Source organism: Vipera ursinii, assembly GCF_947247035.1.
Source record: "Vipera ursinii genome assembly, chromosome: 6".
In the NCBI taxonomy this organism is placed as follows: Eukaryota; Metazoa; Chordata; class Lepidosauria; order Squamata; family Viperidae; genus Vipera; species Vipera ursinii.
In genome coordinates, this window is record NC_139515.1 from 12,585,059 (window position 1) to 12,603,773 (window position 18,715).

The 18,715-nt window shown below is 40.1% G+C and overlaps 1 protein-coding gene across 1 annotated transcript in view; it reads right to left on the reverse strand.

Moving 5' to 3' along the window:
- Nucleotides 1–4,887: 4,887 nt before the first annotated feature.
- The window catches only part of LOC310642526 (patatin-like phospholipase domain-containing protein 2), a 31,253-nt gene continuing 17,425 nt past the window's right edge, over nucleotides 4,888–18,715 (reverse strand). Inside the window, exons 3-9 of the mRNA XM_083366307.1 lie at nucleotides 18,606–18,671; nucleotides 15,632–15,841; nucleotides 12,852–12,912; nucleotides 10,789–10,992; nucleotides 9,791–9,923; nucleotides 8,661–8,777; nucleotides 4,888–7,377 (exon numbers count right to left, since the gene is read on the reverse strand). Of these exons, the coding sequence (XP_083222433.1) occupies nucleotides 7,092–7,377; nucleotides 8,661–8,777; nucleotides 9,791–9,923; nucleotides 10,789–10,992; nucleotides 12,852–12,912; nucleotides 15,632–15,841; nucleotides 18,606–18,671 (1,077 nt within the window). The 3' untranslated portion in view covers nucleotides 4,888–7,091. The remainder of the gene's footprint in view (nucleotides 7,378–8,660; nucleotides 8,778–9,790; nucleotides 9,924–10,788; nucleotides 10,993–12,851; nucleotides 12,913–15,631; nucleotides 15,842–18,605; nucleotides 18,672–18,715) is intronic.

Below are 18,715 nucleotides of genomic sequence, written 5' to 3' on the forward strand. Positions count from 1 at the left end.
CAATGGGAAACAAATTCTTTGCAGGTCCAATCACACTTGGCCAATAAAGAATATTCTATTCTATTCTATTCTATTCTATTCTATTCTATTCTATTCTATTCTATTCTATTCTATTCTATTCTATTCTATTCTATTCTATTCTATTCTATTCTATTCATTCCAATATCTATTCTATTCTATCCCATCCCATCCCACCACATCCCATCCCATCCCATAGTCTTTTCAACAGCCTCAAGAAGGCTCCACACCCATTTGTACTACTCAGGTAACCCTGATGACACAAATAAACCTCCAGGTGGTCTTAATGACCTGCTGAAACACACATGTCAAATTTGCGATGTCACATGACGTTGCGTGACTTATCGGAGCTTTTTCCCCATTGCCGGCAATGGGGTGGGCGCGGGTTCATCATGACGCGTCCCGCCCGTGGGCTGGCATTTTTTTTTTTTATTGAAAAGTTTTATAAAATACAATTTTCCTTTAAAAAAAAAACACCCCCTTCCCCCTCCCTCCTCCCCTCCCTACCTCCCCCTTATCTCCCCCCCTCCCCCTCCCCCTCCTCCCTCCCCTACCTCCCCCCCTCCACTTCCCCTCCTCCCCCCTCCCCCCCCCCGACTTCCCAGAGCAAAATACAAGGTATATATCTAAAAGGCAATCATAAACAATCATATACTAACAATTATAAACTCTAAAATCCATCACTCTCTAGCTTGTATATAGTAAACCAATCCTTAATAATACTAAATATATATAAAAAACTAAAATAAAAAAAACTAGCATCATTCCCATCTATGTTCTTCCACAATTCACTATTACCTTAACATATTCTCATTTGCACATTAATAAATAGTTCTTACACAAATTAACCCACATTAACCCACAAAACTTCCTTCCTCTTCCTCTGTAGTAAGTTGTCCATTAATTCCAAATTAAAAAAAAAAATCTATTAACATACATAGCATCCCAAAACTTTTTTTTTTTTTTTTTAAAAAAGCACAACTACCACTTAACTATAAATATTTTGTGGAAGTTCCATAGAACTTCCGGTGGCTCCGCGGCGACGGAGGGAGCCTTCCCGGGCTGCCCGCGGCTCAGCTGGTGTTTTTTCGCCCGAAACAGCGCCGATCAGCTGTTCGGGCGAATCTGAAGCCCCCTCCTCGGGAGAAGAGGAGGGGGTGAGCCCCCAGGTGGGGGTTGAGTTCGCCGGGGCCGCCTGAGCTTGGAGCTTGGGCGGCCGAAGGATTGAACTCCCCCGTAGCCTGGGCTGCTCCCAGCTGACCAGCGTCTCTGCTCCGGACTTTATGGAGCAGAGCCAGGCGTCTGCGACCATCCCTGCTTGAAGGAGAGACTATGAAAGGGAAAGAGCAGGCAGAGCAGTACAAGAGGGAAAGATGAAGAGATGAAGAAGATTTTATTTTACTCTCAAGCTTGATGGACTTTGCTTAAAACTTAAAGTGAAAGTGCGTCACAATTGTAAGTAAAAGATGGCGGCGAAACCTCCCCCTAGAACTTTTCGGAGTGCTGGAAATTCTCCGGTGCAACAACAATCATTGCTGCAGGCGTTGCATTCTCCTGATGTATTGACATCGAAGGATCTTGAAAAACATACCCAGTTAATTTTGGAGTCAATGGGTGTTAAATTTCTACAGATGGAGGAGAAATTGGAGAAATTGGAGCAGAGAATGGAAGAAAGGATGGAACAGAAACTTAGAGAAATGAAGGTAGACATTTTGTCCTCAGTGCAAAAAGTTGCTAAATGTGTGGAGGTGCTGGATGATCAAGTGCAAGACTTGATTCAAAAGAATGCTTTATTAGAAGCAAAAGTATTGGAAATTGAAGATTTAAAAGACAAAATTGACAGTGAACAGAGCTTGGCCCAATTTTACCAGATGCAGTTTGCTGTGAGAATTAGAGGCCTAAAAGAGAATATTAAGGAAGATTTAAAGCAGCTGGTTTCTGAGGCTTTTGAGGGAGTATTGAACCATCCAGCATCTGAATTAAAACAAGGTATGGACAAAGTGTTCCGTGTGAATTCGTGGATTGCTAAACAGAGAAAGTTGCCTAGAGATGTGGTGGTTTATTTTGTAAAAAGGGAAATTAGAGATGAAGTTATACAAGCTGCCTACGATACCAAAGTTGTGATTGCTGGTCAACAAGTTTTGGTTTTAAAAGAAATTCCTCCAAAGATTTTAAAGAGAAGGAAGGATTTTATATTTCTTGTGCAAGAGCTCAAGCAAAGAGATATAAGGTTCAGATGGGAGATCCCAGTTGGGTTGAGCTTCATGTATGATGGCAAAAGATACTGTTTGAGTAATGTGAAGCAAGCGCATGATTTTTATAATAATGTCTTGGAAGTAACCCCATCAACACTTCTGGAAGCTGCAGAGGGATCTGGAGAAGGAGAACATCAAGAGGATGAAGATGCACAGATAGACGAGAAGGGTACAGGAGGAGTTCAAGCTGCAACTCTTTTGGATGATCTTAGAGAACAGAGGGTGACGCGTGCTGCCTTAAAACGCTCAAAAAAGAAAAAAAAATAAGACCAGTAGAAATCCGTGGGCTGGCAGTTTGACACCCCTGTGCTAAAAGAATGCAAATGACCAGCTGTCTGCAAGGAGTATAAATCCTTCCCTTCCCCACCATCCAGTCAGAGCTGAAGAAGCTTCTTGGATGAGAAGTGAATAAAACCAGGAAGTCCAGTTGCCTTTTGAAAAAGCAACTTTGAGAAAAACTATGACCTGGATGACTGAGAATTTCCATAGATACTGAAGAGGTGTAGATTTCAGTTCCCAGAATTGCCCAGCCAGCATGAGAAAACAAGAAAAGTGACCATGTTGTGGCCTTACTAAAGGCTGACGGCTCACTGTCAGGGTCCTCCCTGGGAGATTTTGCTCTTCTCACTGGGAGAAGAGAGAATGAGCCTGCTCCTTGAAGATGGATAACCTATCACCCCTAACCATCTGTTTTGAAGGCTTAACATGCCCCAATCCATTCACCATTCTTCGGAGGGCTTAAAATTTCTCACCCTGCATTATCTTTTATTTATTATTGTTATTTTTGACTCTGGTGCCCACCACAATTCCTGGTGGGATCCAACCAAGGCAGAATGGATTAGCTCCTAAAGTCTGACCTTTATGCTCCTATTAAACCAGCCCAAGATAGCATTGGCATTTTTAATGGTCCCACTTAGACGTGCTACTGCTAAGCCATGTCTTCCACACCCTATCCTGGTTTCTTACCTTTTTCCTGCCCAGCTGCAAAACTGTCCATTTCTATTAAATGCCATCTTACTTATTTTGGCCATCAGCTCAAACCTTCCTAGACCTTTTTGAGTCTTCTCTCACCTGAAAGGCCACCTATCCCAGCTTGGTGTCATCTGTCGACTTTTTATGTGCTCCCTCATCCAGCTCACCGAAAACATGCTGAACAGGAGAATCTTTAGGACTCTGAGAAATCAACTGTCTGGTCCTGGAGACTTGAATTCATTTAAATTAGCCAAGTTTTCTCCCCTTGGGTATATCGTAAATTTCAGTTTCCTCCTTCCCTCAGCAACGTAAGGACCACCACTCTCCTTCCCTTCTGAAATTTGAAATTCTGCCTTCTCACCTCGATTGTTTCTCATGACAGACCCATTTATTCTATCTTTTTTTTAAATTTCTAACTTATCAAAAGTAATTTTGTTTTTGTAATGGCTCAAGTTTCAGTCTATTCTGAATATCTGCCCTTTTGAAAGTACTTCTATAATTTCTGAAGAAATGGTTATGTGCTCCTATTTGTTTTTCCTCTTAAGCTTTTTAGAGTATTATTTATGATAAGGTTCCAAAACTTTCTGGAGTCATACATTCTATTAATTCAAAAATTATACTTAAAGGGTTTGTGGCTGATATGATGCTCACACTTCACTTTCACACCAGTAGTCTTTTTCAAGTTGAGTTTGGCTTCTGGCGATTTCATGGATACATCCCTGTATGTTTTCTTGGTTCGCAGAATGGAATTGTTCTCTCAGGACCATAATTTCAGGTTCTCAGTCTAACTTAAACCGTTGAATTTCCTGAACATTTTTACCATTACGGTTTCAACTTTGCTGAATTATTGGAAGTCAAGATCATCAGAAATATGGAATGCTTTATTCCCAAGTCATAGCATCTCTAAATAGTGTTACTTATTTTGTTGAAGGTAATCTATGTACAATAAGGCCATTCTTTTGTTTACTACACACTGCAGCTAAACTATTTTGCTCTGAACCCTTACCTCTTCAGAATGTTCTCCCTGCTATAAATTCATTTTTAAAGAGTTTTCTGTGTGCCATTTGCCACAGCCTGCATTTTCTTTTCAATACTTTAAAAAGTAAATAATTTTTGACAAATTTAGAAAGAACTCTGAACCCAGATAATTACTTAAGGAAAGCAATAATCCTTTGTAGTATATACAGGACACACGGACTTTATACTCTGTTTAAAACCCACACCTTGCCTCCCCACTGAAATGGGTCTGTTCAAGGACTTGGTCCACCCCCAATCTCAGAATATGATTCATAAAATGTTAAAACGAAGCCAAATACTCTGCATGGGTTTTATGCTTCCTAGCCATCTGAATTTTTATGAAAAGGATCAGATTCCATATATATACTGTTGTTTGCAATGAGCTTTGTTAAATCACTGTGAAAAAAGGGAAGACTTTAGGAGGAATTACAGAAATGAATACTTTACCATTTGCAAAAAATACTCAATAGAAACACGTTTACTGCTTTGGGCGATGAGTGAAATGTCAACTTGCAGCATTATGAACAAATAAAATGGTATAGAAGTGCAGTATATTCACAGCACATCTAAAGTGATTCTATCAAGCAATTAAGTGTTTGACTAATGATATTGAACAAAACAGTGATCACCAAACACAACATCTCTTTATTCTGTTCTTTAAAAACACTGCTGATTGCAGAAATATTACAAACAGTTCATTTTGGAAATACAGTGAAGGCTTAGGAAAATAAGTATGATCAGTTGTCATACAAAACAGTACTTTGGCACCAGCTGAAAATAGCATCAAAAGAATATAAGTCAGTCTGTGTCCATGCTATCAAACATTTAACACTGGGAAAAACTGTTTTAACTACATTTTATTCCCTTCCTCTCCACTCAGCATTTTAGATTTTCTTTAAAATGCCAAATAGGGGAGAGGAAAAAAAACCCTGGTAAAAAGTTGACAGTTTGAAATAAATAAAAGCAGCTAGTTGGATTCCTATGGGGATATTATTCTCCACTTAATTTGTAACAAGTCTCCAACCTAACCCTAACCCTTTGATTGGAAAATTTATACTACCTAACAAGAAAATATTCTAATAAGGTATTGCCATTAGAGATACTTCAACCCATTTGAAATATGGCTGATTGATGTCATGTTATTGTCATGTCCTACTATTATTGCAAATTAAGGCTTAAGTTATACCAACTTGGCACATTATTGTATGTGTGTTCATAAAATCTGAAATAAATAAATGTATGGATTTTATTTATAATTTAAATTTAAAAGGAAGAAAAGGGAAATTATATCAGCTTCTTGCTCTGAGAGAAATCAAGTTAAAATGAAGAGCAAGGGGAAAAATTTTAAGATCCACAAATTCCAAATCACATTATAGATCTCTATTATTTTTTCCTGTTAAGGAAACTGGACAATATATTTCCTAATGACATCTGCTCTCAAGTTCACTAGTTATGTAAAACAAAAAACAAAAAATCCCCTGCATCTCTCTTCCACCAGTGAATTATTTTTTATGATTCATCTTACTCATTGGAATTAAATTCAGCCTCAAGGATATCTACATGTAAACTCTACATTACACATGAACATGGCACTCTAGAGCAGTGTTTTTCAACTCGTGACAATTTTAAGTTGTGTGGACTTCAACTGCCAGAATCCCACAGTCCACGTATCTTAAAAGTTGCCCAGATTGAGAAGCCCTGCTCTAGGATATTCATCAATGGATGAACTTCAACTCCCAGAATTCTCAGTAAAAGTCATGCTGCTTGGGAATTCTGAGAAATGTATACTTTTGGAGACTTCCAGCTTAAGATGGGGTCTTCAGATGGAATACCTGAACAGCAGATGGAAACCTTTTCTGGCAGTAGAAGAGTGTGTGTATGTGGGTGTGTTCTTATGAGATTTTGGAGAGCGTCCCAAGGATTACAAAATCCTTTGTTTTCCTTGTGGCAGTCAAGGAGTTTCAAATAAAAAGAAGTGATATGAGATCCATTCTACCCCAACTAGTGCTCTGGAGATTAATTTCAGGAAAAGTCCGACAAAAAGGAGATATTTGGGACCTCCAGAAATTCTACAACATGCCCTGTTTCCAACATGCCCTGTAACAACAACAACAACATAAAACAATACATTTTAATGAGATATAGTTTTACCTGTTTAAAAAATAAGGGTATCCAACATTGTTCCTTTCTGCTCCCGGTCTGCCTATCTATCTGTGGTAGGCAGGGTGTTTGCTACATTTTGCGTGACACCTCTCTGCCAGATTATGTCAGGTAAGAAAGGAACTCCTCGAACTTCCTGTATGCTCTCTCTCTAAGTAGATGTGTAATTCCACACAAGTGTGGGGGGGGAAAAACCCTTTTAAAAAGTCACACAAGAGCTACAGATCTTACTGTAAAAAAAAAATTTTTAACAAAAAAAGTTAACATTGTCCTACAAATGCTTATCCCAATATAAAACCATCAACAGAAGATATGGAGATTGTCTTCCTGCTGAAATTTTTTTGTTTGGGTACGAAAATGTTCTACGGTGCTTTACCCACTATCAAGAAACTAGACCAGAAGCCTAGATGCCTTGAAGTCAGAAAAGATGCCTGAAGGGCAAGTGAGTAGCAAAGAAAGTCATCCCGACCTCAGCAACTTTAAGGTAGGTGGACTTCAACTCCCAGAATTTGGATGCAAGTGTCGTTCAGTTGAAGCCCACTTCCACTTAGCACCTTAAGAGTTGCTAAGGCTGAGAAGCAGTATCCTAAGGATTGTTCGGCAAGGGTGCTAGAAGAACACATATCACAAAGATGGAGATTGCCCTGCCGATATGTCACAGCCCTCAAGCTAGTCTTCAGGGACAGAGTAAAAACTTTTCTCAGAAGAAGAGTCAACATCCGTAGGTACTCCAGAGGTTTCAGTGTCCATGAAAAAGGAAGCGATGGAACCAGAGATTTCAGAATTACTAACTGCACCCTTCTCCTTCGCCAAGTCTTCGCAATAGGGGAGACCCCAGAGCCATTCTTCGAGACTGGGGGAAGAGCGGGACACTTTAGGAGGTGTGTGGGACAGAGGATGGCAAGGGCTTCCTGGGGCTGTCTGGCATTTTCGGAGCAAGATTTCACTTACTTTGCTGCAAGAACAAGAAGAAATGGTCGTTAGCAAGTCTTGGAATTATTTGTATGGGAGAAATAGCAGAACAAGAGAGCTGGTAGGGACCTCGGAGGCCTTCGAGTCCAACCCTCTGCTCAAGTGGGAGACCCTAGGCCATTCAAGACAAACGGTTAAATTGAAATATAACGGGCAATGCAATGGGGATTTTTTTTTCCAGAAGTTCAAAAAGTCTCGCTAATTTTTAAAAGTTAGCAAACAAGCCTCTTGCAGACAGTAGTTAATAACCTTTTCAGTACGCTGACTCCTCACGTTATTATTACTGAAACTGTTAGGGAAAAATGCATGCGTGAAAATTCTGCTTTTTATGCGGCACGTTAACTGTAGTGCAGAAGAAAACTCTCTAATGTTGCAACTGGCTATGGCTGTCAGCGTTGTGATTCAGTGTCAGCCTGTGCTCCCAGCAGCTGAGTCCGAGGAATCTGAGGAGGAGGAGGAGGAGGAGGGATTTGAAGAGCCTTTGGTGTCAGAGGGAGGCTCTGATGCACTGCAGGACTCTCAGCCTGGCCCTTCCAGTCATGTTCCTCATGAGGCTCAGCTGTGTGAGTACGAGGTGTCGGACTTAGATGAGTCACAGCTGAATCTGTTCAGAGACGCTAGAAGCAGAAGGCAATCCAGCAGAGCAGAGCAGAGCAAATCAATGAGGCAACTCAGTGAGAGGAGGAGAAGGCAGTGAGAAGCCACGCCTTGGGACTGATAATAAAAGGGGAAGGTGTGGGTGGGGCTGGTTGCTGAAGGCAACCCTTTGGAGACATTCTAAGGGAATCCTGGTCTGTTCTTGCTACTTCTGTTTAACTCTTGTTTGTTGACTCGTTTGATATTTTGATTCATTTATTGAAGGAAATATTCTGTTGCTTTTTTGTTTGAACTGTAAATAAATTTGGATTGGGTTTTTCCAGCCTATTGACTGTAAAAAGGAAAAAGGGGTTGTCCCTGACACACAAACAGGGCCGGTCGTAGGCTGGTACAGAACAGTCAGTCAAAGAACAGAGGTGGGATAAAATAAGAGGGATTCCTTAGGCCCTGCTTCCAAGCGACTGCAGGATTGCTCTTTCAGGCTTCCCAACCCCCCCTCCCACCCTCTGGGGCATCCAAGATTTCCTTCCTTCATGATCACTCTGGATTCAGAGCTTCTTGAGAGCAAATTACGCTTGGGGTCAATTAAATACAAGCAATTTTAAACATGCAAGTCGCTCTCTGGGTGCTTTGATCTTTGCCCCTTGAAAAGAAGGGGCAAAAACATACCGCGGGGTCTTCAGAAGCCCCTTCATTGCTCGGCCATAGACTGAACCCATCATTTGGGAAAGGTGCCCCTGCATCCATTGCACGTCCTCAGGGATGTCAGGAAGCCACTGGACGAATCTGCAATCAAGAGAGAGAAGGTGGTCCTTCAAAACAAACCTGTTCAGAATGGGTGCTTGTTTTTAAAAAAATTTCACCCAACATCAGCTTTCTTGGTATCAGCTAAATTTTTAAGCATTGAATTCTATTTCAAAAGTAAAACTAAAAAAAAGCATAAGATTTTCATAGGTGCATTCTTACCGGGTGCAAGTAATGGACTTAGATATTAAAGCTGTGACTAAAACATAGGTTTGGGTTGTTGTTTTTTAAAGTATACACATAACACGCTTGTTTATGAAGCTGAACACAAAAAAGCTAAGGAAAATAAACATACTTGTGAGTCTCCTTTTAAGTATAAAGTGTACACACAGGACTATAAGTATAAACAGGAGTTAAGGCAGTGTAATGCAACCAAGCAGGCCAATCTAATCTCAGCCATGAACTCACAAGATGGCAAGTTTTCTTATTGTAAGTCCTTTGAGCTCAATGGGCTTACTCCTAAGTAGCTTTATACTACATACAAGCTATGAGCAACTTTCCTCTAGCTCAGGGGTGTCAAACCCAATCGTATTGTGACGTATCAGGATTTCTTTTGCCTTAGGGGCCTGAGGTGGGCTTGGCCACCATGGGCCACGTGTTTGACAGGCCTGCTCTAGCTCAAGAACATCGTTTATTTGCAACATATAAGAGAACCAGGTTGTAAGATGCTGGACTAGAAACAGGGAGACAATGAGTTCTCACCTTCAAACCTAGGCAAGAAACCAGGTTTACTCAGCCTCATCCACCCTACAGGGTTGTTGTTATGGGGGAAAATAGGAAGACACAGCACTATGTACACTGCCTGCAGTTCCATAAAATAAAGGTGGGATACAAACCCAGCAAATAGATAAATAAATATATGCAGGTCTAGCCTGTAAGAAAAATGCCCTCAGAAGGAATAAGGAAGAGCTTTTGGAAGAATAACACAGATGTAAACTTTATGAAAAATGTCCAGATATCTTGGAACATTCGGCAGTTAGATCATATACACTCACCTTAAGACCACAAAGAAGGCTGACTCAACTGGTAAAGTGTATGGTAGCATCATATAGGACAATAGTCGCATGGGAAGAAATTTTGAAACCTGGGCATAGAGTCCGCTTTTTTCTTTGCAAGCCTCTTGTAATTCTGTACAATTTAAACCATCAGAATTGAATTCATTCATGGACGATCAAGCAAGAACAAATATGGGTAGGACATAATCAACTTTTTCTCGCCATAAATGACTGACTAGGACCCTCTAGTATTCTAATCAGGTTATCATCCAGTTACATTTTGCTTTATGCAACTTTCAATTCATTTTAGTCCTCTTTCACTGGGAATCAATAACCACTAATTCCCTGAGTCATGAGACTCTGGATCATTCTAGCACTGTCAATTAAACAAAGACATTGGGTTACCTTGGCTTGTCTAATTTCTAACTAAAATGGATTCATGAGGAAAAAATCATTCTTTGATACAAAAAAATAAAAAATAAAAAAACACTTTGCTTTAATTTGGAAAAGGAAGCCAATTTGGGATGTCAGAGGCTTGACAAACACTCTGTACAACGAAATCATCTATTTCCGGCCAAAATTAACTTAAAATCACCTTGTCTTCTCACAATATCTAGATGATAAAAAATCACAAACAGTACAAAGGAGGATGGTTAATCTAGTTTATTTCTAGTATGTTTGATTATGCACCCCTTTTCTGGAACATTCAGCAACCAAATTTCACCAGTGCAAAATGAATGCCATTCGCCAGTGCAAATTCTGAAACAAAACTTTTCGAAGTAAATTAATTCATGAAACCCTCAAAGTAGCTCCATTACTGGCCTGCTTATGGTTTTGGCCAGCTAAAGGTAATTGCCAATTTTTTCTGTTCTTCTTTAGTTAATCAATTAAAATGCTTCAATATAAATTGAGGGGGAAAAATCACACATTCTCTGTGGTCTGTGGCAAAGATACTAAAGATAATTTTTGCAATTAAAACAGTTAATTTAGAGTTTTACCTTTTTGAAGCTTCTCAAAGGTAGTCCTATCCGATGGCCAAGATGTTGCCTTTAGCTGATCAATAAATATTTTTTCTTCTTGCATCTCTTTTTTATCTTTATTTGCTGCATTTTTTTTATCACTGTAGCCTGAAATTTGCGCATATCCTAGATATTCGTCCTTGGTTAAAGCTGAGTCGGTAGATAGTGATTCTTGCAGAAAACCTTAATACATAGATTAAAAAAACAAATGTTTCTGCTATGAGTGACAGTATGCAAAGCAAATTAGATAAAATGCAGACACTTAAAAAAACACAAAGATTTTCTAAATCTTGAACTAATAAAAATGCTGTTTATTTGCAATTGAGTTTTAACTTCTACCAGCTTCTTCCAACTTTTAAAGCTGAGACATTCTTGCTAGCAAACATGATTGTATGTCAAGGACTGCCTGCAATCCTTGATGTAGCCCAGGGGTAGGCAACCTTGGCTCTTTTATGACTCATGGACTTCAACTCCCAGAATTCCTGAGCCAGCATGGCTCAGCTTGGAAACCTCTCCCTTTCCCCTCAGCATGGCTGGCTCAGGAATTCTGGGAGTTGAAGTCCATGAGTCATAAAAAAGCCAAGGTTGCCTACCCCTGTTTTTGCCTCTGCCATCAGCTTCTGCTTCAGGAGTAGCGGGCACAGGGTTCAAGTCCAGCTCCCCTCCTCGGCCAGTCTTCTAACTGCCCTCCCTGTCCTGGCCACGGAGGTATTGGAGGGAGGCATGTAGCTCGTGTCTGATGGAATATTCTCTCCTTGGAGATTCAAACTCAATCCCCAACCCTGTTGGCTTTTTTGCAAAGTTTTAAAAGTTTGGCTTATGTACCCAGGCCTGGGGCTCAGGACATGCTAAAGGTGCAGTAACCTGGCTTTGCTATTAATCATCATGTTTGTACCTATTTATTTAGTTGATGCTTTTATTGTTTTAATATTATACAATTTTAAATTTTAGAATTGTAAGCCACTCCGAGTCACCTGGTTGAGTTGGAGGGAAAGAAAGAAAGAAAGAAAGAAAGAGAGAGAGAGAGAGAGAGAGAGAGAGAGAGAGAGAGAGAGAGAGAGAAAGAAAGAAAGAAAGAAAGAAAGAAAGAAAGAAAGAAAGAAAGAAAGAAAGAAAGAAAGAAAGAAAGAAAGAAAGAAAGAAAGAGACGAATTCTATAGTTGGGACCTGAAGGGCCAGAGAGAAGTCTTCAGAGTCAGCCCACTTTTCAAACTGAACCGGCAAAGTGTTATATCCTCAAGGAACAAATGTAAAAAGGAAGCTAATCTACCACCCTCCAAGAGAAGCATTGCTCCAGGGCCAAGTCTAAAATTTCTTGGAGATTTAAATTCAGCAGGAACCCTGCTTAGAGGATGCGCTCTTGAACATAAGCAGAATGCTGAAGAGACTTTTTTTTAATGACTGTATGCCATCAAGTATCTGCTGATTCCTAGCAATTAGGCACAGTACGGGCTTAGCCAACAAACATTTGTGATACCTGAAGTAAAAAATCAGGTTTACCAAAGCCCAAACTGCATCTTGAAAGAGGGAAGCCCAGGAGAGACAGACCAAGAAAAAAAAAATCCATCTGACTTTTAAACGCAGACCTTAAGATTAGGGAGTCTCTGACAATTTGTCATCACCAACTTGCTGTGGGCCAACTGGCTGCAGGACAAGAGTTGCACTAATATCAAAGAAATCATGGAACAGAATCATGAAAGAAAGGATGCAAAAGGAAATGGCAAAAAATTTTTTAAAAAAATAATTTTCAATAATTAAATAGAATTGTTAAATTGCCCCGCAGCGTTGTCCCATGGCAAATTGACCACGGTGAGTTGTCCTGCAGTGAGTTAGCTGTGGCAAATTATCCCATTCTGGAGATTAGGGAATCTAAAATCTAAAAGACAAGGCAATTTGTCTGCCATAGCAAAAGAAACAAAGTGGTTTTTTTGCCCACACTGGAAAGAAAACATGGGAAATATGTGTTATCAACCTGGGCATAAACCATTCTGTACACGCCTTTCTGCTACATGAAGTAAATAAATTTGAAAACAATAGCCTACCGTTTTTTTTCAAAAATCTAAGAGTATCTGAATATCCTTGTTCACAGAGTTTAGCCAGGAACTGAAAAGAAATTTACAGAAAGCTAGTTAAGTAAGTTTTAAAACTTGTGGAAAGAACATTTTCCATACTTCACGACACTTGCATTCATGGAGAAAATGTCAAATGTCTTGCTGGTGGACAAATAAAGCAAAGGGGTTCAGAACTAATTTACTTCCACTTACAGCCTGGTATTAAATGAATACATTCTCGAGGGAAGACTGTGTGAAGATATTCCTAATCTCCCCACATTGTCTCCCTGTACAATATTAACTGGCTTTCCTTTTTGGCCACACAACAGGGCATTGTGCAACATGGGGGTGGGGGAGGAACAGCAGCACCACAAGCCAAGTACAATTAACCGTGCAGTCTTGCTAAGCAGATGATTTCTCCAAGATTATTCCTATATTCCTGAGAATAACCCATGATACCAGCTGAACCATAGAGCAGGGGTCTTCCACCTTGGCAACTTTTAAGACTTGTGGACTTCAGCTCCCAGAATTCCTCAGCCAGTCCACAAGTCTTAAAGTTGCCAAGGCTGAGGACCCCTTGCCATAGACTACTTTCAGAATCCAGTAACATGATGCCCGTGCAACTGAGAAGGCTAAAAAGACAGGCATAAAAAACAACTTCCCTCACATGTCGTAAGAAAGGAAAGCCAACTCATCAGTTCCATGTAGTGGAATAATATTTCACATATTGGTATGTCCAATTTGGCCTCAAAGTTCTTCACATTTTAATCGTTTAGTGCAATGGTTGTCAATCTTAGCAACTCTGAGGTGGGCGGAATTAAACTTCCACAATTCCCCAACAGCTAGAATGGAAAAACACCAACTTAGTGCATCCACCTGACTGTTCCTTTTTTTACAGTTCAGGTACAGCCCTGCCAGTGACAATGGCAGAGTGGCACCCATGATAACCTCTGAAGATGTGTGATATAACCACACAAATGACATATGATACTAATTGCTTATTTTCCAGCACAATGGGCATGAAAAGCCCTCAACGTTTCTGGGATACAGCCTTGGATTCCTGAGAGGGAGACTGGCATAGCAGAAATGATTCCAGAGATCATCGCCCCAGAACTTAGTCATGATCGATCTTTCTTTCTTTCTTTCTTTCTTTCTTTCTTTCTTTCTTTCTTTCTTTCTTTCTTTCCTTTCCTTTCCTTTCCTTTCCTTTCCTTTCCTTTCCTTTCCTTTCCGTCATTGGGAATGAGAAAAAGGTGTACTCCCAATCTCATAATGTTGTTCCATTCGGCGTTTACGTAATTAGCAAAAGGTGATATTATTCACCCCATTAAGACCGTTGCCAGCTTCTCACAGATATCAAAATGTGTTCAGTGGCTCTTTTTCACATTGGCTTTAAATTACATCCCTGTAGGAATTAATCAGACTATCTGTGAGCACGCACATCCTTTATGCAAACACGGGCAGACGTACGTGGGTATACATATGCATATGCCCCACCTTTACAGTATTCTTTTTAAAATTAAAATATTGGGCAGATTATGTTTAAAGATCAGATTTTTTTTCAATTAGGCACAAGGAAGCAGAACAGAAAACAATTCTGTGCAAAACAAATTATCTACTTTTGCTTAACATACAGCTGGAAGAAACTATTCCAAGTTGCGTAACATTTATGTAAACAGCCTTTTGCATTGCATAATTGATTTCAGATGTTTTCGGCATGGGATTATACCACTTAATATTGCTGTTTTATAAGATATCAGATCTCCTTGAGCAATGTGAAGCACGGTGGTTGTGTCAGTGCTTGATACAGTCCTGGTATGTGTTTAGGGTAGTGGCTTATGATAGCATTCCATGCTTGCTTCTGCCTAGAGAGGAGTGGGCAAACCTAGGACTCTCCAAAGATTGCTAAAACACTCACTCCCAGTATGGCTAAGAATGCTGGGCATTGAAATGCACAAACATCTGCAGAGTCTTTTGTTACCCACCTCTAATCTTCATATATAAGTCTATATAATTCTTTTTAATTGATTTTAAGTTTTGTAATTGTTGTATCTGTTTTTTAAAAAACCTTGTGAACCGCCCTGAGTCCTACGGGAGAAGGGCGGTATATAAATTGAATAAATAAATAAATAAATTCAAAACCTTAAGCTATCTATGAACTTCCAAACATGACACAACAGTTCAATAACCCCTCTCTCTCTCTCTCTCTCTCTCTCTCTCTCTCTCTCTGTGTGTGTGTGTGTGTGTGTGTGTGTGTGTACACGTACGTTTGAATTGGTCATTCCTGGCAGCTTCCTGGACTAATACCTGCAGATTTCAGAAGTGGCTTGCCTTTGCCTCTTCCTTCCTAAAGCTGAGCAAGAGAGACTGGCTCAAAAACAACCAGCTGTTTTCATGCCCAAAGCAGGACTAGAACTCACAATCTCCTAGTTTCCAGCTGGGGCTCATCACTGCACCCAAACTGGCTAGTTTCAACAACTGCAGCATCAGCCTAAAAAGATTGTGCAATATACTGAAAAACATTTCAACATGCTCTTTTATAAATTTAACAGGGCATCGGCCCTGTTCCTAACTTTTCTACCCTACAAATTACATTTGTGCCAACCAGGTTGGCCAATGGTTAGGGTTACGGAACGTTAATTAAAGTCCCATAATATTCTTCTTTGGGGTGTTGTTTGGAAAATATATCATTTTGTCAAAAGTTATACAGGTAACCATCAACATCAATAAAAAGAATGACCACATAATAGGCAACGCTGAACATACCATACCTGGGGCTCTGGAGGAAAAAGTGCTTGCATTAAACGATACATATTTCTTAAGGAAAACTGAATGTTTATATTGGTTAGATTCATCTCATAGAAGCTTACAGAGTCCCCCATGGGACAAATGTCACATTCCCCAGAGAAAGGAGAAACGGTTATGGTGTACTTCGAATTATGGTTAGGTAAGTTGTCAGTTAATCCACCATCCACATAACGCTTTGAAGAAGAGAGGAAAAAGAGAAACATGAAATGTTGTACAAAATCATCGTATTTGATTCATGCAAAATAAACTTAAAACTGTTAGAAAACACTAACTAAATGTTAGAAATGAATTATTAGGATTCAGAGGAATGTGAATTTCTCCAAATTGGGAAAGTTACCAGAATGTATGACCTCAGCCCTCTCTGCTCTACCCTATCTTCCACACTCCATAGCAGTAAAATGTTTTGTCTTCTAATTATATGTATTTACTTATTTATTTATTCAGCTGCCCATTTCGGTAAAAACAATTCCTGGCATTTTTGCAATAAGAACTGGAACTGGAAGCCATACAGAGGTTTTACTCAAGGACAATAGAGAAATGAAAGCGTGTTTAGAAAATCAAGAAGCATGTACATTTCTCACTTTGCTAAACTGTTTTAGATTTTGGTCCAGTGAAGTAAAATAAGAAAATCTATCTAAATAGATACACTGAAAAAATATGGAACAGCAGATTTCCCCCCCCCCAAAAAAAAATATCTGAATCATCAAAACACTGTAGTATTTGTAAGAAAAATTCCATGAAAATAAAGCTGCCATACACAAGCTGATCTAGCTGTTGTCTGCTCGAAAACACTTGGGTCAATTTACCTTTCTTGCTACTAAAGCAGAAAAATAACAACTATACAAGTAATTATTAATACTGACATAGTTCCTTTATAGCCAAGGTAAGGATACTCTTTAACTTCCATGCCAGGCCCTGAAATACACTGCATAAAAGGGAGGACTTTAAGGTAAGAAGATTAATCATTAGCATTAATCTTCAAGACAGGATCCTTGACTGTTATGCAGGTCAGTTTTCAACAATTCCCTTTCCAAACAATAATAAATAAATAAATAATAAATAAATAAATAAATAATAAATAAATAAATAAATAATAATAATGAATAAATAATAAATAAAGCCTTGGTGGAGCAGTGGGCTAATGCCTCCTTAAGTAACACCAGCTGCCTGCCATTAGTGCAGGTTCGCATCCCACCAGGCTCAAGGTTGACTCAGCCTTCCATCCTTCCGAGGTAGGTAAAATGAGGACCCAGATTGTTGGGGGCAATAAGCTGACTTTGTAATAATGCCGCTTGGGGGGTGTATGAAAGCCCTAATAAGCAGGCATATACATAGAATGAAGGCTACTGCTAAGCTTGTAAGCCGCCCTGAGTCTTCGGAGAAGGGCGGGATATAAATGGAATTAAAATAAAATAAAAAATAAAAAAAATATTTGTGCCCTGCACACATCTAGCATTTATCTCTAGAATCTTGCAATGAGTACATACTAACCAGAAGCACAATGAACTCACATATCAATGTACCTGCGTATTGTCTTACCTCTTACACCCAAAATAAAACATGATACAAGCCTTAGGTCACTGGTGACGAACTTATGGCACGTGTGCCAGAGGCGGCACTCAGAGCCCTCCCTGTGGGCACGCACGTCGTCGCCCCAGCCCCGCCTCCCCCTGCACCCCCCCTTACCAGCAGCCCCCCCGAGGAGAGTCACACCCAGGCGCAGCCTGTGCAGAGCAGCACAGTCAAGGACATGGCAGCCAGGCAGCAGGGACAAGACTCCACCCTCATGCCCCATCATGCGCAGATGATGCTGGGTGTGGCTGCCATGGCACTGCAGGGCCGCCTGTGCGATCTGCGGTGGCAGTCGGTGGGCCTGCTGGCGGGCGGGGGCAAGAATGGAGCGGGGGCGGGGCGGGCGGTTTTTGGGCACTCGGTGTCTAAAAGGTTTGCCATCACTACCTTAGGTAGTAAGAAGAGTGAACAATGCAAGATATAAGAGTGGCTCGGGACCATAAAATCAAATATTTTAGCCCACCCAGAACATAACTGATGAAGATGCGCAGCGTGGCTCCCCATTTTGATATACGCTGTTGTTCTTTAAAGAACGGGTGGCACCCAAACTCCCTCAAAAAATCCTGAGGAAAAGATAGGCACTTGAAAAAAAAAACATTATTATGCCTTTGAGACAACGTAGAGGTAGCCTTGACTTACGACCACAACCGAGCCCAACATCTCTGTAGCTAAGTTTGACATTTGTTAAGTAAATTTTACCCCCATTTTATGACTTTTCTCGCCACGGTTGTTAAGTGAATCACTGCAATTGTTAAGTAATACAGTTGTTAAGTGAATCTGGCTTCCCCGTTGACTTTGCTCGTCAGACGTTCGCAAAAGAGAGTCATGTGACCCCAGGACACTGCAGTTGTCATAAATATGAAGCAGTTGTCAAGCATACAAATGTAAATTACGTGACCGTGGGGATCTTGCAACAGTTCTTAAGTGTGACAAACGGTCATCAAGTTACTTTTTTTTCAGTGCCGTTGTGACTTCGGTCACTAAACAAAGTATCGTAAGTCGACGACTACCTGTACTGCTGATCACGTAACAAAACCTAGTTTTAAATCAAATGATCACGGCATTCAATACGCTGATTTTAAAAAGTCAAATATTTTCAGATTTCTCTCACTGCTACACTTTCTTTCACACTTCTTCCCACAACTGTAAATGATAGCAGCTATTTCCACAAGATTTTTCCTTCCCCCGGGCTCATGAAGCTGACTTAATTCAACCATGTTTAGACAAAAGGAAATGAGCCAATCTCTAAGTCACCACATTTTAACTCTAAAGAGGAAACTGCTGCCCCATCAAATTACAGCAAGTCTCAGCTCAGTTTATCTCAATAAATCCCATGCTGATTGCTAACCAATAAACTATACTTACCACTCCTCTAAATGAAGGTGGAATGAGGCCACAATACATAGGTAGAAATGAGCTACAAACCAGGGCCTATCAAAGATTTTAAAAAATAAAGATTAGCTATAATTATTTCT